General features: G+C 38.8%; 2 protein-coding genes across 12 annotated transcripts in view; one reads left to right on the top strand and one right to left on the bottom strand.

Moving 5' to 3' along the window:
- Positions 1-557: 557 nt before the first annotated feature.
- Positions 558-15,036, bottom strand: senp2 (SUMO specific peptidase 2). 3 transcript variants are annotated; one of them, XM_028954944.1, is made up of 17 exons: positions 14,781-15,036; positions 14,319-14,368; positions 14,070-14,173; positions 13,880-13,964; positions 13,241-13,328; positions 12,919-13,096; positions 12,173-12,279; positions 12,004-12,083; positions 11,850-11,916; positions 11,553-11,613; positions 11,251-11,427; positions 7,033-7,164; positions 6,665-6,874; positions 4,406-4,485; positions 2,288-2,372; positions 2,047-2,142; positions 558-1,855 (listed from the first exon to the last, which is right to left on the bottom strand). In XM_028954944.1, exons 1-17 carry the CDS (start codon positions 14,921-14,923, stop codon positions 1,793-1,795), a joined length of 1,806 nt encoding a protein of 601 aa, XP_028810777.1. In that variant the 5' UTR covers positions 14,924-15,036; the 3' UTR covers positions 558-1,792. The 3 variants fall into 3 exon arrangements, with proteins under 3 accessions (XP_028810777.1, XP_028810778.1, XP_028810779.1); XM_028954945.1 differs by lacking the exon at positions 7,033-7,164; XM_028954946.1 differs by lacking the exons at positions 6,665-6,874; positions 7,033-7,164.
- Positions 15,037-17,620: 2,584 nt separating this feature from the next.
- The window catches only part of pcnt (pericentrin), a 48,231-nt gene continuing 46,009 nt past the window's right edge, over positions 17,621-19,842 (top strand). For 8 of the 9 annotated variants that reach the window (XM_028954286.1, XM_028954284.1, XM_028954282.1 and 5 more), the window contains exons 1-3: positions 17,621-17,756; positions 18,728-18,847; positions 18,949-19,092. In XM_028954286.1, the coding sequence (XP_028810119.1) occupies positions 17,709-17,756; positions 18,728-18,847; positions 18,949-19,092 (312 nt within the window). In that variant the 5' untranslated portion in view covers positions 17,621-17,708. Of the gene's footprint in view, positions 17,757-17,777; positions 18,567-18,727; positions 18,848-18,948; positions 19,093-19,842 lie in introns of those variants that run through there. The other variant, XM_028954283.1, reaches the window with a different exon arrangement.

The raw sequence follows: 19,842 nt of genomic DNA, 5'->3' as shown, positions 1-19,842 counted from the left end.
TGCAGTCAGGATGCAGCAAATTACATAAGTAATCAAAATATCCAAAATACACACAGGCTTCTCTGCTTTATTCATGCAGTGATCATGACTGAAATAACATTAAATCAGCAGAAAATATTTACAAAATAATTCACATCATAAAATTCACAGCTAAATAAAGAACACGTGATCCCATAAAGACCCAAAACATCTAATGAAAGCAATGTAAAATACAAATTGAGGAGAAAACAATCATTTCAATGATTCATCTCCAGCCACTTATCTTCACAGCACCATTATTAGAAATGGCATTAAAATTTGTGGCAAAAGGGGGGAAAAATCCAAACTGAAGGTAGCATTATTTAGTATTTGTAAACCCAGATACTGGGAACACACATGACAATGGATTTCATGGTGTCTGTTCCAAGCCGAAGCAGGAGCAGCCAAAAAGACGACAACATTTTTTTGTATTATTAGAAAACGTATTTATTTGTTAAATTAATAAAATGCAGGTTTGTTTATATGGGTCTCTAAGTGTATTACAATTTCACACACTCAAATGATTCTCAAACCACAAATATTAGCAAGATATCTTTTAATACATACAAAAATAGTTTTTAGAGCTCTTCACACACAAACATAAAAACGAAAGCAATGCATACTAGAGCATTAGAGGCACAGCTGTCCCTGTAGATCTTCCCATTCATGCTGATCTATGCTGCAAACCACTGATTTTAGCCTTAAATTATTACACATATGCAACCTTAACTGACTATCTCAATAAATAATGTTGTCTATTTATTCTCTAGGAGATGAACAGCTACTCAAAACACAGCAGGGCATAGCCTGAATTGCACACCAGATGACATTAAGGTTTTAGCTTAAACATGTAACTTACATACACACACAGCTACAAATGAATCTAGACTTAAAAGCAAGTAAATCCGATCATCCCGTTTCTCATATACAAACACACAAAGATGACTAGCCACAAAAAACAGGCATCTTTAACATTTGGTAACCATTAAAGTCTCAGTGTGGTTGGTTTCAAATCCAGTTAAAGGCACTTATGTAGAACAGGTGTACAGACAGTATACACACAATTACATATTCCAGTACCCCATTTATACATAACGCTTGTGATAAGAGCGTGTAGAAGAGAGGAGCTTCTCAGGGCATTTGGTGGAATGTGGACACTTTACTAAGTATCAAATGAAAAATAAGTGAATATTTAAATCTAGCCCGATTATTCACTTAAAGTTATTCAGAAGGGCTGCCTACATAAAGAGCTAAATTTGTTTAATCTCTTTTGTACAATATGCAATTTTTAAGGCTTTCATGTAAAACACGACTCACAGCACAGTGCCATAAAGACAGATAAAGCCATATTTTCACACACACACACACACACACACACACGCACACGCACACGCACACAAGCCTTTGGGGTATAGCGAAACTAATCACCTTGGTTAAGGAAGATAATTTATTAACTGAATAAGATCACTAAGATGTCCACTTAATCATCCTATTTCAAGCCAGTGGGTTACAACTTGGCACTAAGTTCATTAGCGATCCTTACTCTTCTCCTTAACAGAGAAGGAATCCCATAACAAAGGAATCCCATTGTAACACAAATTACAATTAGCCCAAAAGGAGACCACATTTCCAGAGGCTTTGGGAGGGTAACTGTATTCACCAGTCTGTCCATTAGTGCTGGTACGGAAATTAGTTATTTGTATTGGAGCCACATTTCAGTTGTAGTCCTAGGCTTGGTCCTGATGTAACCATAGTCAGACCATCTAGCGACTTCCTACAGTAGTCGCTGATTAAGAATCTCCCAGATCATCAGTTTTCTGAAGGAGGGCATTTGACACTGCAGAGGGCAGGGAAACAGGGCTGAGAACACAACTTTCTACTAACAACAATCACATATGCAATATAGTAGCCAAAGATAAGACTAAACAGAAGACAAAATTTAATTTGCAAATTAAGTGCAGTATAATCTGAAATCTAAGGGAAAAGAAGGGGGGGGCACAAAGCACCTTTCTGACATGTAATGTGTACCTGTCTGAAAGTGAGAGGTTGATCACGGGCAATGTAGTCTGCATATTTACACACAAACACTCCACAGTCACTGCCATTCCTCTGCTGAGGGATCTCCTATAGAGTGCAAATCACACACCAATTATTATTAAATTATTAATATAATTGTTCTAAATCATTTTTGGTTCATTATATAACTATAAACACTTAATAATTGCAATAACTAAATGTAAAAGTCATTAGTTTCATAAGATATACTCACTATACTCTTCATGCTGCTCACACTCCACTTTGACACATCCAGCTCTTTTCCCTTCCTCACCTTCAGTTCAGCTTTCAGATACTGTCTGTAGAGAGGAACAAATGCTTGATTTATTTTAAACATTGTTATTTTAAAAAACAAGAAAAATTTACAATTAAATATGATATCAAAAAATGTATATGAAAAAGGTGTTTCCAGATTGTATCAAATCACCCAGTTATTCAGGTTTCAATTGAACTAAATAAAAACTGACATTTAATAGGTCAAATTGCTTAATAGTTGGTTGGCCAGTGCAAATCTTTTTTTTTTTTCTTAATGCTTTCTTTTCTTTTCCTTCCATGCCTTCGAGGCGAGCAGCAACACACTTAACATATAACTTGTTGGCTATGGGCCCAGATATATAAACAGCCTGATATATAATAACCCTGATCATCATTATCCAAGTGTATGCTCCACTGTGAGAATAGTTTTTAAACTGACCCCTTAAATGAGGGCCAGCTGGTGGCCTAGCGGTTATAATCACTGCACTGGTTACCCATAAAATTTTGGATTGACTACGAAATCCTACTTTTGACCTATAAAGCTCTAAATGGTCTCGCCCCAGAGTACCTGAGTGAACTTTTAGTTCTTTACTACTCGCCACGCCCCCTTAGATCAATGGGTGCGGGGTCACTACTGGTACCAAAAGTACAGAAGGTCACAGCTGGGACCAGATCCTTCTCCTATAGAGCTCCACAGTTGTGGAACGGCTTGCCAGTCGGTGTCCGGGACTCAGACAGTCTCAGACACTCATTTCACTTCATTTTGACACTGTCAATTATAAAGTCCAGTTTATCACACGGTCCCCCTGTTAGACACAGACAGTGTTAAATTCACCCTAGCTAGGCTGTCCTAGTTAGGGTACCAGGCCACTGTAGCACCAATATACTACTATTACCACATATTTCAGTATCGGTTGTACAGTGCCACCGTCCTCAGCTGCTTCAGTTAGTCTCCGAGACACAGAATCAAGCACACAGACCACTGGCAGAATTATCTTAATTCTTGTGAATTTTGTGGAAATATTCAGACACAAGATGAACAAACCCAGTATAAGCCTATATTTTCAGAAGCATCTTTGTGCAGAGCTCTCAAGACCCTGGGCCTGGAAGGCCTGTTCAGTAATCCATCACTGCTTTTAACTAGTCACTTGCCTGCCCATCTATTGAGATATTACAGCCATACCAAGAAAGGTCAGTAGGTGGCAATTATAATACTCCAAAGTAAACCATGTTACTGATTAGTAGCCATTGACAAAGACCCTACAACACAAAATATTGCTTACTTTAGCTTCTCAAACAGTTTTTTTAACTAGTTTTATTTAAACTAAATTTCTGCAATGGCTGTTGCCCCTGGCAAATGTATGGTTGTTCTTTTTAGGCCCGACACGGCTCGAGCTCGACTCAGAAAGTATTGATTTATTTTCACCTCCTCAACATCCACTTTACATTAATAAAAATGAATCACTTAAGCATTGACAACGGGAGCCAAGATTTGCCAATCACATTAATGTTTAATTAAAAAAAACTAATATTTCATAAATAATATTTACAACATGCAAAACACCTTTACCAATCACAGAAACAAATTTATATTGACCAGAAATTTGAATTATGCTGACCGCTCATTTACCGTGCAATCTCAACCAGACCAGACCTATCTGAAATTATAGAAATTGAGCATGAACCCACTAGGATTTGCAGCTCTAATGTGCATTGCTCGGAGTGCTGCGCCTCTCAGATATATGGTCAGATCATGGCGAATTTCATTTATCAGATATTTATTTATTTTTGCAGCCACGGCAGTATGCTGGAGATCCAACATGGCACCTCAGTGCTATGAGCACCGCATGGTATTTCAGATCCTGGTTGTTTAACTTGAGTAGTTGCATGGATCTCTGTAAATTCGGTGCATATTTGACACATTGAAATATTAGTGTATCAGTCCTGCATTTGAATAGTAAAATAATGGAAATGTGGTATAAATATGATAACAGCCTCTGCATTGCATTAGCTCCCAACTCCCCATAATTGGAACCACTGTGCTGATAATCATAACACCAGCATGACAATAACTCACAGTATTAGGCTGCAGATGTCATCATGCCTCTGACCCATCGAGTCATACGATTTCACAGACTTGGATTTGAATTCAATCACCTGTAATAGAACACACCAAAGATATAAAATAAGACACACACACGGTAATGAGTTATATGTAATGGCAATTTAATTACAAAATTTGAATAATCAGTACAGTATTAATACAGTAAAAAGATTCATTAGACCTTAGTGCAGCTTCTGACATTCTACTAAATTAGCTTGACCAGTTAGTTGTAATTCCTGGTACAGCTATCTGCTGGTTCAAATCCTACTGCAAACCAAACCAAAATACGGGTGTTCCAGAGGACTCAGTACTGGGACCTTTATTATTTTCATTGTACATGCCGCCACTCGGTCAGTTACTCCATAGACATGGGGTAAATTTTCATTTTTATGCACACAACATAAAAATGTATATCTCAGTCAAGCCGAATGAAGTTCACCACCTCCCTTAAACTAGAAAATTGTCTGAAGGACATCAGAGATTGGATGACCCACAATTTCCTCATGCTCAACACTGATAAGACCAAAGTGTTGGTGATCAGTACCAAAAGGACAGTAGTGGCCTGGCAGGTAAGCAAGTTCAAATCCCGAACCACCAAGGTGCCACTGAGCAAAGCACCATCCCCCAAACACTGCTCCCTGGTTGGCTTTCAAGGCTTCCCACTCCTAACTAAGGTGATGCAGGGTTAAATGCAGAAGACACATTACATTGTGGGCACAGTGTCCTTTGCTTGCTGCGCTTCACATTGACAATCACTTCAAGTTCAAAGCGGTGAGACGTGGTTTGACTGAATACAGATTGGAGTGTGCTGGTTTATCAACAGGTCTTAGTACATCTGTAAAGAATTGGGTGTGACTCTTGCTGATTTTGTCACTTGATTGTCACATTCAAAATATTTCTAGGACAACTTACTTCCACCTAAGAAATATTGCTAGAGTTAGAAAGAAATTTAGTTCACAAATTCATAACATCTAGGCTGGATTACTGTAATTCTCTGTTTGGGTGCTCTGCTGCTTCAATGAATACACTTTCAAAACCCAGCAGCCAGGGTTCTTACACACACTAGAAGGTATGATCACATTATGCCTGCATTATATTCTTTGCATTGACTTCCAGTTAAGTTCCAGATTGGCTTTACGGTTCTGCTTATCACCTATAAAGCTTTGAATGGTCTTGCTCCAGTTTATTTTAGTAACCTTTAGAGTCCCTCATAACCCACCACATGCCCTTCGTTCAATCCAGCCTTTAACAACCCTCCCCTCACCTTTAGTAACACTGCAGTAGTTAGTGCTGCCAGAAATGTCTAGTTCTCTGTTCAGTGACTGTCATTTGTTGCTAAATCATCACTAAGTCACTCTTCTATTTTCTCTATCCTTCAAAATCCACTCCACTGTGGATGGTAAATTCCACATATGCAAGAGTGAGTCAGCACAGTGCAGGCGTTTTTCTTTTCTTTTCTCTTTGTGTTTCTGTCTTCTGATTGGAGGACTTGTAATGCAGCCTAGGGATGAGGTTGGCTGCATAATCAGTGCAAACATTCAAAAGTGGAGCCCAAAAGTAATTATGAAATCAATATTCTTAATCACTTTGAAAATTGGTAAATTGGTCACGTTATCACCTCCTCATGATATGTTTTATATAATATATAAATCACTGATATAAATAAACCTCTCCATCTTGGTTTCAAAGCGTGCTTTGTTGCTATTGTTGGCGTGATAATTCAAGCTCAAAGTTCAACAAAATCTAACTGACAGGGTGCCAATAATTTTATATTAATATTTATTTGGAGTGGATTTTTAAACATAATAGTGGATGCTGACGTAATGATTCTTACAAACAAGCAACAAGCTCAAATAACTTCAAACTGGTTTCCTGAACTATAGTTCACTGTACTCCATTGGCTTTTGTTATGTAATGGAATGAGAGTGTCGAGTGCATTAATAGAGTAGGGTGGTAGTAGCCTTGTGGGTAACATTGGCCTATGAACCAGAAGAACCAGGTTCAAATCCCACTTACTACCATTGGGTCCAAGAGAAATAAATGATCAGTAAATCGGCAGTAACTGCATGATGCCATCATATCAATATGGCCCAAAGTCTCTGATGAAGTCTATGCCACGATTAATTAAGACCGTTAACACACACCAAAGAAACAAAAGGGGAAAAAATATATAAAATTATGTAATTATAAACAAAAAATTCAAGCAGAATAAAGTAAAAGAAGAAAATTCACCACCAAGGACCAGTGGACACCTAGGTGGAGGGGCACCAGGATGATGTCATACAGGAAAAGATCCACAGCTTTGGTCCAACGACACACCGCTCCATGGCCACCCCTGTGCAGCTTGTGAAAAAAGAACGTGCTGAAGGAGTATACTCTCCTGACTGCTGGCAACTCCACCTCACTACGGCTCATCACCAGGTTCAGGTAGAAATTGATCACCTTGAAGGGAGTGAGAGAGACAGATTTAAACTCTTTTTCAACACTACAGTAACCAATTACTTAATGCAGCATTTTATAACTCCTAAATATGCAAATTCATGTTAACAAGGAGCTCATTACATGATACAAGCAGTTACAAGAGTTAAAAGAAGAGCAACCTCATCATTGAGCCAGGCTCCCTCCTGTAGTGTGGCAAGGTCCCTCTTGGTAATGCATAACTTAAAAGCACTGCTGAGCACAAGACTGGAGTCCCTCTGAGACAGAGCAGAACTAACTTCCTGTAGCATCTCCTGCCGGGATGCACATACAGGGTGTGATTTCACTACACTTGAACAGAAACATTAAGGAAGTGCTACATATGCACCAGTTTACTTAGGCTTGAACAATATATACTTTTTACTTAAGAGTTAGAAAGTAAAAACTAAATAGTTATCAGTAATATAGCCACAAGCAATTGTGTCCAAACAAGGTTAACTATACAGGCAATCCTAGAAATGCCTGAAAAAAATATTTCCAGTTGTGTCCCCCAGTGACCAATGTGTTTGAAATTTGGCAAGTACACTTGCTGTAGGGTCTTGAATATGTCTTCCAGATCTGGCAATTTATGCAAATATAACATGTAAATATGGCTTCCACTTTTATGAAAAGCGCAGATTCTAGGACTAGTTGTTTTTAAAAAACAAAACTGTATGCAGTTTTAAACTGGCCCTACTGCTGATAGCAGATACTGTTTATATAAAATAAAAAAATGTTTTCACTCTGGAGAAGAAGCATCTGCTAACTGTTGTTAAATGTAAAATGCAATCTGAGCAGCTGCCTTACAGTTACATAAAACATGTGTCCAAAGCTTGTCGTATAATCATCAATTTAATATCTATGTCTAGCCATGCGGCTGCAAAAATCAAAAAAGCAGATTTTTTTACTTGAATAATAAACATGTTCCAAAAACATTTTTTGGGAATAGCGCGCCTAACGTTGATCCAACCAAACCAAGTCGTATGTCAAACCTTGCGGAAAGAAAACCCCCCAACCATACCAAGCGCTTCCATAGTCAGAAGGTTGCCGGTTCAAATCCCAAGCCGCCAAGGTGCAACTGAGGTGCCACTGAGCAAAGTACCATCCCCACACACTGCTCCCCGGGTGCCTGGCATGGCTGCCCACTGCTCACCAAGGGTGATTGGTTAAAAGCAGTGCAGTATCATTTCACTTTCAGTGTGATTCAGCGCAAACATGTTTTTTCCCCCCACACTTTTCCAAATTTGGTCCCGGTCTGTTGCAGACCTGTAGGCCCCACCAGAGCAAACAATGTCATATTGTGAGTTGTTTCTGTGTGTTTGAAGGTCTTAGCATAGCGGCCTTGAACACAAGGCATGTTTTTTTTTTTTTTTTTTTTAAATAAGTCCAGGCTAAAGACATTTTTAGACAAGCATTCTGTACATTAAATGGAGTATGATGAACATGTCAGCTAGGCTGTGCTAGATGGATCACCAGGACCACTTTTACAATCAACATGTATCCAGGCATTTTACTATAACCACTAAGTCCCTAATTAGGGTCCAAGCACCGAAGGTGCAAAGCCCTATTGCTTTTGCAAATATTATTATTATTATTCTCTTCCTCGCATACTTTGCCATTTTTCAGGTGCTTCCTATGCACAAAAACTTTTGTTTGCCCCCACACATCACAGTTCACACAAAACTCATACTGAGCCAGGTTTAGACCTGGGCATGGCCATTGTCAGCTCATTAACACAAAATCATATTTTTATCTTTACATACATCACTGCAAATGTAATTTGACCAATTTCTTCAACCTCAAAAATAAATGAATTAATCCATAGGATTTTTTTCAAAAACACGCACATTTAACAAATATGTATTACATATAATAAGTAGTATTCTAGTAGTATATAGTATAGTAGTATACAGTAGGTTCTGCTGTATATAAATTAGATATTTTAGTTTTTTTTGGTCATGTTGCCTCATGCTGTTGCATGAGTTAACAGTTGCCCGACTCCATATCCATTCCAATCACATATGAATTGTAAAATGTGCAGGGTGTTTAAAGAGGGCAGCGCTGTTGTAGGGGGTGAGTGTGGCTTTTATGGAGTTATATTTGTTCCGCATTCGTGTGAACGGAACATGAAATTGTGCATAGAAAATGTCATCTGAGCGAACAAAAATTTATTCTGTGCATTTTAGTCTCACAAAATGCTGCTTTTGCCACAATAACAAACCAAATCACAAATCAGAAGTTACATACGTTTGGTTGGTTTTGTTGCACATTTGTAAAGCTGTGCCAAGAGTTGAGCGAGCACGCAGATGAACTTGAACAAATACAGAAGTGAGAGAGTGAGCAAGACAGGTTGAGAGTGGAAAAAGCAGCATTTTTTTTAAAACACTGAGAAAAGTAATAAGCGCCCTGCAAAAATAAATACTCTGTATTTATTCGGCTCACCACCTGTCACGGAAGAACAGGAGTTAGCTTTGCAATTTTATGTCATGTACAATCAAAAGCTCTTATTGACAATTACATCAAGTTCATGCAAAGAGTTAAAATGTTTTTTCAAGACCTCTGCAATTCGCCATGACATGCTGTCAATCAACTTCTGAGTCAGATCCTGACTGATGGTAGTCCATTCCCTCTTAATAAGTTCTTGCCGTTTGTCAGAATTGGTGGGTTTTTGTTTATCTACATGCCTCAATTGGATTAAGATCCAGGGAGTTCCATGGCCATGGACCCAAAATTTCAATGTTTTGTTCCCCGAGTCACTTATCACTTTGACCTTATGGCACTGTGCTCAATCATGCTTGCATAGGCATTGTTCTTCACCAAACGGTTCTTAATCAGCCTTGGAGAAAAGTGTCTTCTTTACACCAAACCAATGATTGCTGCAAGTGTTTCCTTGCATGTAACCATGGTTAACAGAAAAAGAACAATGATTTCAAGAATCACCCTCCTCCAGTTTGTTATTCTAACTCAATCAGCATGAAAGAATGATCTCTAGCCTTATGTTGGTCAACACTCTCACTTGTGTTAACGAGAACATAATTGAAATAATCTGAAAGTTTTTTTCGAATTAAGTTAATTTTCATAGCAACGAGGCACTTTGTAATTCATCTGATCACTCTTCATAACATTCTGGAGTATATTGCCATAATAAAAACAAAAGCAGCAAACTTTGGGAAAACCAGTATTCAGGGCAGTGGTTGGCCTAACGGGTAAGGAAAGAGACCCGTAATCAGAAAGTTGCTTGAACCGCCAAGGTGCCTACACATTACTCCCCGAGTGCCTTTTAGGGCTGCCCACTACTCACCAAGTGTGATGGGTTAAAGCAGAGGATACATTTCATTGTCATTTTGAAACACAGCACACAATCATTTGTGTCATTCACAAAACTTTTTGCCACGACTGCAGTCACAATCACCTGACAACAGTGGCTGAAATGTAGAAATTAAACTAACATCATCAAAAAACATGTTTATAACATAGAAAAAAAATTTAACCAATCACCAAAACAAATTTACAAGCAGCGAATCATACAATACAATAGACCAGAAGTTCGTATATGCTTGCCGCTCACGCTACCTCAACCCAACTGAAATGAATTTCTAGCTCTACCCTGCATTCCCTGACTCCAGTCTGGAACATGACAGTGAACAGAGAGATTAGGGATGTGCAATATGGCATAAAATTCATATTGCGCTATAAATTAAACTTTAGACTGTATATAATTTGATCTGTAACGTTAATGTAACTATTTTTGAAAAGGTAGCACGTGTCCATAGCAAAGGCACTGCAGCAGGAATATGCTTAAACTTTTTAACAGATAAATCAATATACAGCACAACCATATACCAGATAAAACAAAGTCACATCAGTTTCAGAGGAGAACTCAAAGTTATGTCCAACATCTTGTAGGCTTTCGGTCATTCTGCTCTTTTCTAGCTATTCCATCCCTTGCACCTTCCAAGGCTGCACTCACACCTACTGGTAAAGGGGTCAACATTTTGTGCCGCCAAACTGAACATGCTGCCTGGAAAAATATATTCAACATTTAAAGCGCGGCACAATACACAAGTGACAACACAACAGGTGGAATGGTTGCTGCTGTTGTGCACTACAGCTATGCCCATCGCTGAGCGTACACTAGATAGGACCATTTGTCAAATGCTGAAAAAAATAAATGTATAATCTCAATCACTGCATGACCGATGTATTTTGCTTGCACAATGACCACTTGTATTCATACACCTACCCGCACAATGTATAAACATGGATTAGCACAGTGACGCACAATGATAAGAAGCATTGATTACAGACAAATTCTATAATATTTTTATAACACTATCAACATTGTATATTTTCTTGCTGACCTTGGTGAGGTTGGGCACTTCTTCGTCTGAGCGCTGGGGATCTGTGTTGCCGTTTGGTCTGATGTGAGGAGCATGAACGACCCGCTGTGTGGGAGAGGACTGTATCCCAGCAACTCGGTCCTTTAGATTAAGGCGAGCAGCAACTTCTGCAGACAGGTCAACATCTACTAGATGTGTCTGTTGAATTCAAAACCAGAGTAATAGAATTTATAGTTACCATGTTGGCAGTGAAAATATTTAGCTGAACAGATTCTCACAAGAGGGAATCCCACAAATTTCTGTCAAATTTCTTTCTCTCTTACCACTGCTTTACTGATGGGTTGTCTGTTCTTTACAGTATCATCCCCACCAACCACTGCAGGCCTACCAGATAGAGATAATATCCCACTATATGGACAAGTCTCAGTCAATGAATTTGTGCATTTTATTCAGACACAAATTGTGTGTCAGATTGTGCTTGGAAAATGAATTTGAAAAGATCAAAGTCTTTGCTATTAAACCTTCCAGGTGCCAATAATTGGGTCCATATAGTTTAGTTTAAACAAACAAGCTGAGAAAAGACTCCATGTCAGTGCATCAAATCAGATAAGTGGACTTACCCGTTTTCATTATCTTTCGTCTGTATAGAAGTAGATACATTCTTCCATGTATACACACTGGACAATGCTGCAAAAGGAATAGACATTAAAGGTGTGTCAATAATTCACCCAAGTCTCACTAATCAGGTACAAGAGCAATCAGAATAAATCATACCTCTTGGGGGCTTAATGTGGCTTAGGTCAAATCCCTGACTAAATTGGGTAATTTTGAGGTCATCCAGCTGGACAGAGTTGCTTTACAGACCAAAGACACAGAATGAACTGTTACAAATATAGAACTCTATGAAAGGGGAGGAAAAAAAAAACAAAGAGACAATACTAACATTGCCGACTTCATTCGTCCAAAAGGAAGAGGTTTGCTTTTGCCATACTTTTCCGATACCATCTCTACCAGTCTTCTGTATTGCTCCCGGTCACTTTCTTTCAGGGCCTGTATAAAAAAAAAAAAAAAAAAGTCTCACTATTTAAAACTCACATAACTGGCAATTTTAAATGAATATCATCAGCAGCTAAATAATTTGTCTCTGCCTATAATTGTGTCCAGAGCGACTTACAATCAGCTTTGAAAAGGTAGCACGTGTCCATAGCATGGCCATTGTCAGCTCATTAACACAAAATCATATTTTTTTACATCACTGCAAATGTAATTTGACCAATTTCTTCCTCAAAAATAAATGAATAAATCCATAGGCTTTTTTTTCAAAAACAGGTACATTTAACAAATATGTATTACATATAGTAGTATAAAAGGTTCTGCTGTATATAAATTAGATATTTTAGTTTTTTAGTGGAGCAATTTAGGGTTAAGTGTCTTGCTCAGGGACACAATGGTAGTAAGTGGGATTTGAACCTGGGTCTTCTGGTTCAAAGGCGAATGTGTTACCTACTAGGCTACTACCCCCTGTAACTAGTGATCGTGAGTTGCTCTAGATAAGGGCTCTGATGAATGCCATAAAAGTAAATAGGTTAATTTATTTAATTAAGATAATCTGAGATAGTTTTGCATGTCACAAATTGAAAGTCTTTAATCCACACCATGCCCACCCCTTTCCCTGGTTATTGCCCCCACCTTTTCTACGGTCAGACAAGCTTTGTGGTTGCGGATGGCTGGGATGGTGCTGAAGTCTCGGTCACAGTGAGAACTGGTCACACCAGTGGCAGGGCGGAAATGCATAAGATGCAATGAGCGTCTGTGAGTCAGGTCTTGAGCAGCTTGGTCCTGAGGTTCCCAGGACAATAGAGATCCACTGTAGGAATTTTTTTTTTTTCATTAATTCACATGCATGTATTTGACATTACCTTATATGTACAAGTTTCAAAGTACTAGAAGAAAAGAAAAAGTCATTACAGAAAAGCAAAATCCATCAAACAATAAACATTACAGTACTCACTCGTGGTTCTTATTTAGGGGGTGTAGGTTCTGGCTGAAACTCAACAAAACCTTCTCCTTTGCCTCACTGCCTGCCTCTCTCTGAGACTCTGACAAGAAGAAAAAAGAAGGCACTAAAGCAGTATTTTTGTGATAAAGAATTTTGAAGAATACTCCAATTATGAGGCAAGTCTTTTCCCCCAACTAGTTTTGTATACCTGTACCATAACTAAATGAGCTGATTCCAGTTTGCACTACTCGTAAATCCTTCCTCTGAAGCTAGGAATGATTCTTGTAGCCCTGCTCAAATTTAAATCCACTACATTTCAAATAACATTTTACTAGCACAATATTTACTACATTATGTTATATCTGTTCCTTTTTCTAGCCTCTTGAACCTCTGGAAAACCTTTCTAAAATATTACCATTTAGTTTTTTTTTTTTAAATATGCTTTCTGTGGCTCTCCATCCAACTCAGTATGTACTCAGCCTCTCCCATGCTTTCGGAGGAAAGCAGCAGCTTTTTAATGAAATCAAACTGCTAAATTACCAGCATGTATTCTGTACCTGTACCCAGTCTAAAATATTTTATTGGTTAATACTTAGTTGCATGTTAAGTTTGTGCCACTAGTAGAAACAGGTAATGGCTAGTATTTCTTACCCATCTTAACTTTACAGCTACTGATTAGTGTTTTCAGGCTGCTGCTGGGAATCTCATTGATTCCTGCCAGTGCAACTGGACAACCCTGTCATGTAAATAAAAAAAAAAAAAAAAGTTAGAGTAATCAAATGGACAACCTGATTGTACAATCAATACTACAACCAACATGAGAGAATAAGAATCACTTTACCTCAAATTTGCAGTTCTGGTCATGGATGCTGGATTTTAGGTGTCCTAAACGAAGAAACCTTGTGACTCCTGTGATAGTTTTCTTCACAATGCCTAAAATCACATCTACACAAAAGCACATAATCATGAACATTGTAACTCCCGTTAGACTCATATTAATAAAGACAGTTGTATCTGTCGAGGACAGCAATGGCAAAATGACTGAAAAGCACATAGACATAGAAAGCAAGAACCAATCTGATCTACCAACCTCTCCTGGGTCTCTTACTTTCCACGGGTTCTGCCTCCGGACAGTGGACACTTCAACAGCCAACAAAACAATGACACAACAACATAAAGAACGGAATTTCAAACCAGTACCGTTGCGCTAACGTAATGTCTTACAACAGTTACTCGCTACTCAACTCGTCATTATCTGGAAAAACAGCGGAAACGTTGGATTTACAAGAGGACAACACAGTCCAGTAAAAAAAAAAAAAAAAAACACAATCAATTTAGTCAAATTTACAAGCCAACCACTCAAGGCTCGACTGACACTGATTGTGGCAGCTGGGTAAGTTAGCCATTTAGCAAACAAATCATGCACACTGGTAAAAATTACACGTTATTCGCATACGACCGTGCTACGTTTTTCGAAATACTTCACCTAAAATTAAATATGGCCGATAAGAAGGTAATATAAAGCGCCCATGGGTAGCAAAACGACTCATACCTCTGATAGTTTCGTTTAGCGGGCCTGCTGTTGCTCTTGTCCCGCGGCTCGCCACGACCTCCGTTCTCAGGACAGTCTGCGGAACTTACCCCGGAGAAAGGCACGAAAAGCGACGATAGACCGTCAACTATCCATTCATACATACCAAAAAACCATACAACAATCGGCACCTGTTCGTTTGTCAATGCCAGGTCTACTAAAGGTGTAGCAGACAGGCTAATATCTAGTTATGTCATAAGGCGTGCGAGCCTTCGGAGCCTGTATCGAGTAATGGAAGGGGCGTTTCCGCGAAGCGCGTATCAAGGCTTACTTCGGAGGAGGAGTTAAAATGACGCCATATCACGTGACTGCTTTGGGAAGTGGTTCAGAGTTTGCCGCGAGGTTTGACACCACTATAAACCCCCAATGTAGGTTTTTGATAGACATTTGCGGTCAGTTCTGAGTTTAGAGTGAGTAAAGAGTTTTGATAGCATGTATATAGTTTGGAGACTTTATGAAAGTGTGTAGAGATGGATAGGTAAAAGCAGGGGTGAGCAAACTACGGCCTATCCCTGTTGGTTTTATTAATCCGTACCTCTAAAATTTGCAAAAAAGTAATAATTATGACTGTTCTCATTTGAACTCATCCTGTAATGCCTGGCGTTTCATCAGGTGGCGCATTAGGCGCAGATGGAGCTGAAAACCGACAGTTTTTTACACTGGCTTGCGAGGTAAATGGATACGCAATGGAGACACTACCTACACTAAGGGAGACCACCTACACTAAACTGTGTTTAACCCCCTTCTAACACGCATCTCATCATACAATATTCAACTATTTACATCCAACCCACTCATTTCCTTTTCTTTCTTAGTATAGCAAGCCTTTCTCTGAAGTGAACACACTTGCTAAGCAACCCCACTAAAAGTGAATGTAAATATTAACATTGTAATGCTTTTTTTATGTTCGTCTGATATGTATGCATCTGGTGCTGGCCCGGCCCATCTGACAAATTCAAGTCAATGTGCCCCTGATCTTAAAAAGTTTGCCCACCCCTGGGTAAGAGAACAGCAGTAAAAACAGAAGTGAGTTCTGTATTCAACAGACATTCACAGATCTTTGCTGGATCTGTGGATCTCATTAAACCAAAACTTAGAAAACTCCACTTTCAAAAAGTCATGTATGTCTGTAAACCTACACAAACACATTGGTTGTTGCAACTACTGCGGCTGATAAATTGTAACGTAAGTAACAAAGCTGGCACCTGCAGTTGTATTGGAAATGGGAGACTCATCAGGCAAGTGCACACTCCTGGACCCTTGATTTAAAGCAATATGACTTTTCAAAAAAAAGCAACGGATTTCATGTTGTGACACCATACAGTCAAAACAAGGTGGAGAGGAAATCGCCCCAGCTTCCACCTCTCATGAGGTCACAGGAGACAATTTTTTTAATCAATTATTTCTATTAGAACAATGTGAAAGGCCAGAGAAGTTGTCAAAATTGAAGCGCTTAAAATCAAAAACGAATAACCATAAAAAAAACTAAAAATTAAGAACATCTCATCTGTTCTGTACATCATTGTCCACTGTACACAAGCATACAAAATTTGATATCATATCATATGATACTACCATTTTGTGAAAGTTTTCACACACAATATACTGAAACAGTATTTTTGTAATTATACACCTGGCCGGCAGATGGTGTCATGTGCACATGAAGTTTTAAGAGATGACCACTTTCTTTAACCAATTGGCTCAAGTGGTTCGATACCTCATGAGGCTTCATCTCACCATCATTTATAATCTCCTATGAAAACAGGGTTGCCAGATTTCACCGGAAATTTTTGAGAGTGCGCATCGGGCATGCCCACCATTCAAGAACAGGAGTTTCTTTTCCAGTGTTTGAAACATCAATGGAAAATACCTTCACATATAGTGTGTTCTTTAAATTGTAAAATAGTCACCAGCTCTTCTTTGGCACTCATATCTCCCAAAAAGATTCGGATAAACACACAAATCTGTGCCATATTCATCAGCATAAAAACTGGAGAAAAACATTCAGACGTGTCAATGTCATCTGCCATTCCCTTGCATCAGTGTGCATCTGGGCTCCAAGATAACAGCATGTCCATGTATGATCTCTGCTTTAATTTATAGCCAGTAAATAAACAGTGTACTTGCAGACTCCAGAAATGATTCTTTAACAACTTCACAGTCCTTCACAATGTGTTTAATGTGTTGACTATTGTATCAAATGACTCATTACTCCCAAACACTGTTTAAAACATATCCATATATACACATATACATATATACGTTGGTTGAAGTTGTGTAAGTTCACAGACATACTTGAGTAAGAGAAACGTTGTAAGTCGCTCTGGATAAGGGCGTCTGCCAAATGCCTTAAATGTAAATGTAAAATCCAATAAATGTGAATGTCTGATGAATACAGAAGTCAACTTTACTGAGGTTATACTCAGGTGGCGTTTCCCCACAACATCACTTAAACGTGCAAAGATTTCTATATTTTTAAGAATCTGACGTTTTGGTTTCTTATCAGAAACTGTCCAAAATTTAAGACGCAGGCGTAAACCAATTTCGGTTTAAAGTTCGCGGTATGTTACAAATTTCGAATCCGACATCCCCGGCTCCAGACTTATCCGCTCAGCTCGCGGGCTGTAGTCTGTACTTCTGGTTGGCGGCGAAAGAGCAGTAAAAATTAATTTCATTGGTTGACACGGTTCCTGCTCCATTTTTATTGGCTTTCTTTGACGCCACAGCGCAATAAGGGCGGACCTGAAGCAGTTGGCGGCCATGTTGAAATCGTACTGACAGTTACTGTGAATTTTAGTTTGAAACGATCAGGACGCCTTGTAGAAGTGTTAGCGACGTTTTAAAGAAGCGTCTTTATGCCTTTAGTTTTTTTTTTTATTCTTCTGTGTGATGGAGCAAGATGAGAGGCAGAGGAGACTGGAGGCCGCACAGGCAAAGGTTTGCATTTTTTCTCTCGTTCCCAAGTTGATTGCTGTGTTATGATTAGAATGGCAAGGTGAATCGAGAAACTAAAAAGCCACAGACATGCACCCCTGTTTGCGTGGTAAAACAGTAATCGTCACTGGTTTGTTTTGTCGTCTCTTCTTTGTGTTTGCTTATATGGCATGGCGGTTCATGGTGGTTCATTTGTCGAAGTAACATACATTCGGGCGCAACTAAATATTTTACGCCATGCACTTCCTCTGTGAAAATGTGAAATACTAACCCTTGCGATATGTTGCAACATGCTCTGCTCTTTGTAACGGTCTTTTCCTTTTTCTTGTCCGCGTCGTTTTAGTAAAACTCTACTTATTGTTAAGCTTTTATTAAAATAACAGGGCTCATACAGCGCCACATGCGATCATCTATTATCTATCTATATGTAGGAGAACAAAAAACAACATTTCACCAGGCTGGTAGAAGTTAGCATTTGATAAAGCCCTAAGCTACAGAAGGATGGGCTGCAGTTCACAAGTTCACATGTTCCTGTATTGATGTAGGCTTTCATTCCATGCAAACACAGCAACTTCAGATTTTCTCTGACTTTGTTTATGGATATTTTTTTTTATTTCTTATGTACAACACATAAATACCTGCTGCCCAATGAGGCAAAGCCCTGTCCACAGGAGAGAATTGTGCCAGAAGTCCAAATAAATCCTCAGGCAGTGTAAATCTAAAACGGGGCAAATTGACTGAAATCCGACAGTGAAACTGTAAAAATAAGCAGCATATCTGAAAATGTCATAAGCGAAAATGAAAGAGTGAGATGTAAGTAAAAATGTATTTAGTCAAAATTACAACCTCTTATTTTATTCAGTGTTATATTTTAGTTTTATATTCAAAGTTTTGTTTTAAACATTTTGGCACAAATCTAATTCCATACTTAGAGTGCTTGTTATTTTGTTACCTGTCCTTATACTTGTCTGCAGCTTGATCACTTCAGACAGCGTCGGGTGAAAAGTGACAGTTTGGGTTTGCAAAAAAAAATTACAAAAAGAAGCACAAATGTCCAGATGAATGAAGGAACAAGTGAACTGAAAGCCCCTGAGGTAGGAATAATAACACACATTCTTGGTGTAGTCAATCTTACAAAGATAACTTTTTTTTTCTTTTTTTTTTTAAATTCCATCCTCTTGCCATAAACTTTCAGGTCACTCTCAGGCCTCCCGCTTTGGAGTATAGCCTACCTGAGCAGAGTTTCGACCCTGGAATTATTAATGCAACTGATCAGGCCAAGGAGACTGGGGACCCAGATAAAGAGATGGTTCCATGTACAGGCAAAGAACATCTTAAGGTAATACTTGCAACGCTGCATAGTTCTCATTTTGAAAAATTATGCTGGTATTATTTATTGTGCTGAAACTAAGCAAAATGTTTAAAATATGTAGCTTGTTTGTTATTAATCTTGGCTGCAAAGTATTTTAGACCCCTTGTCTGTGCATAGATCTGTACTATGGTCTAGTGAGATAATTACTCTAATATTAATATTTCAATTAAATGTGAACAGCGGCAAGGAAAGTGCTGTGCTGTGAATCCCATTTTCTATGGGTTTGTTAACTAAAATGAGAGTTATGAAACTCATTACGTGGTGCAGTTGTGAGGTGGGGGTGCTCAATAGTAGCGTTAACCGTGCCTACTTTGAGCTGCAACACCAAGCTTTTTTTTTAAAGAAATAAAGATCAGTTAGGATGTGACCCATTGACATACAACCAATAGAAACAAAGATGGAGGAAAGGTTGGTTTTAAAGGTGACTGGTTTTATGAGAGCAGCTTGTAACGTCATGAGGGGGGAGCATGTGAAAGTGGTTTGTCATTGTGAATCACTGCAGCACAGCACTCTGCACACAACAAAATCCTCTGCATTTATCCAATCACCCTTAGTGAGCAGTGCTTTGCTCAGTGGCACCTTGGCGTTTGGGGATTTGAACCCACAACCCTCCAGTTATAAGTCTGCTTCTTTACCCGCGAGGCCACCACTGCCTGAAAGGTCAAAGTCAACTTTATTGTCATCTCACCAAATACAAATAAACAGATAAGAGAGTGC

The sequence above is a fragment of the Denticeps clupeoides genome, chromosome 15, assembly GCF_900700375.1.
Source record: "Denticeps clupeoides chromosome 15, fDenClu1.1, whole genome shotgun sequence".
Lineage (NCBI taxonomy): Eukaryota > Metazoa > Chordata > Actinopteri > Clupeiformes > Denticipitidae > Denticeps > Denticeps clupeoides.
This window is presented reverse-complemented; position numbering and strand designations above follow the sequence as displayed.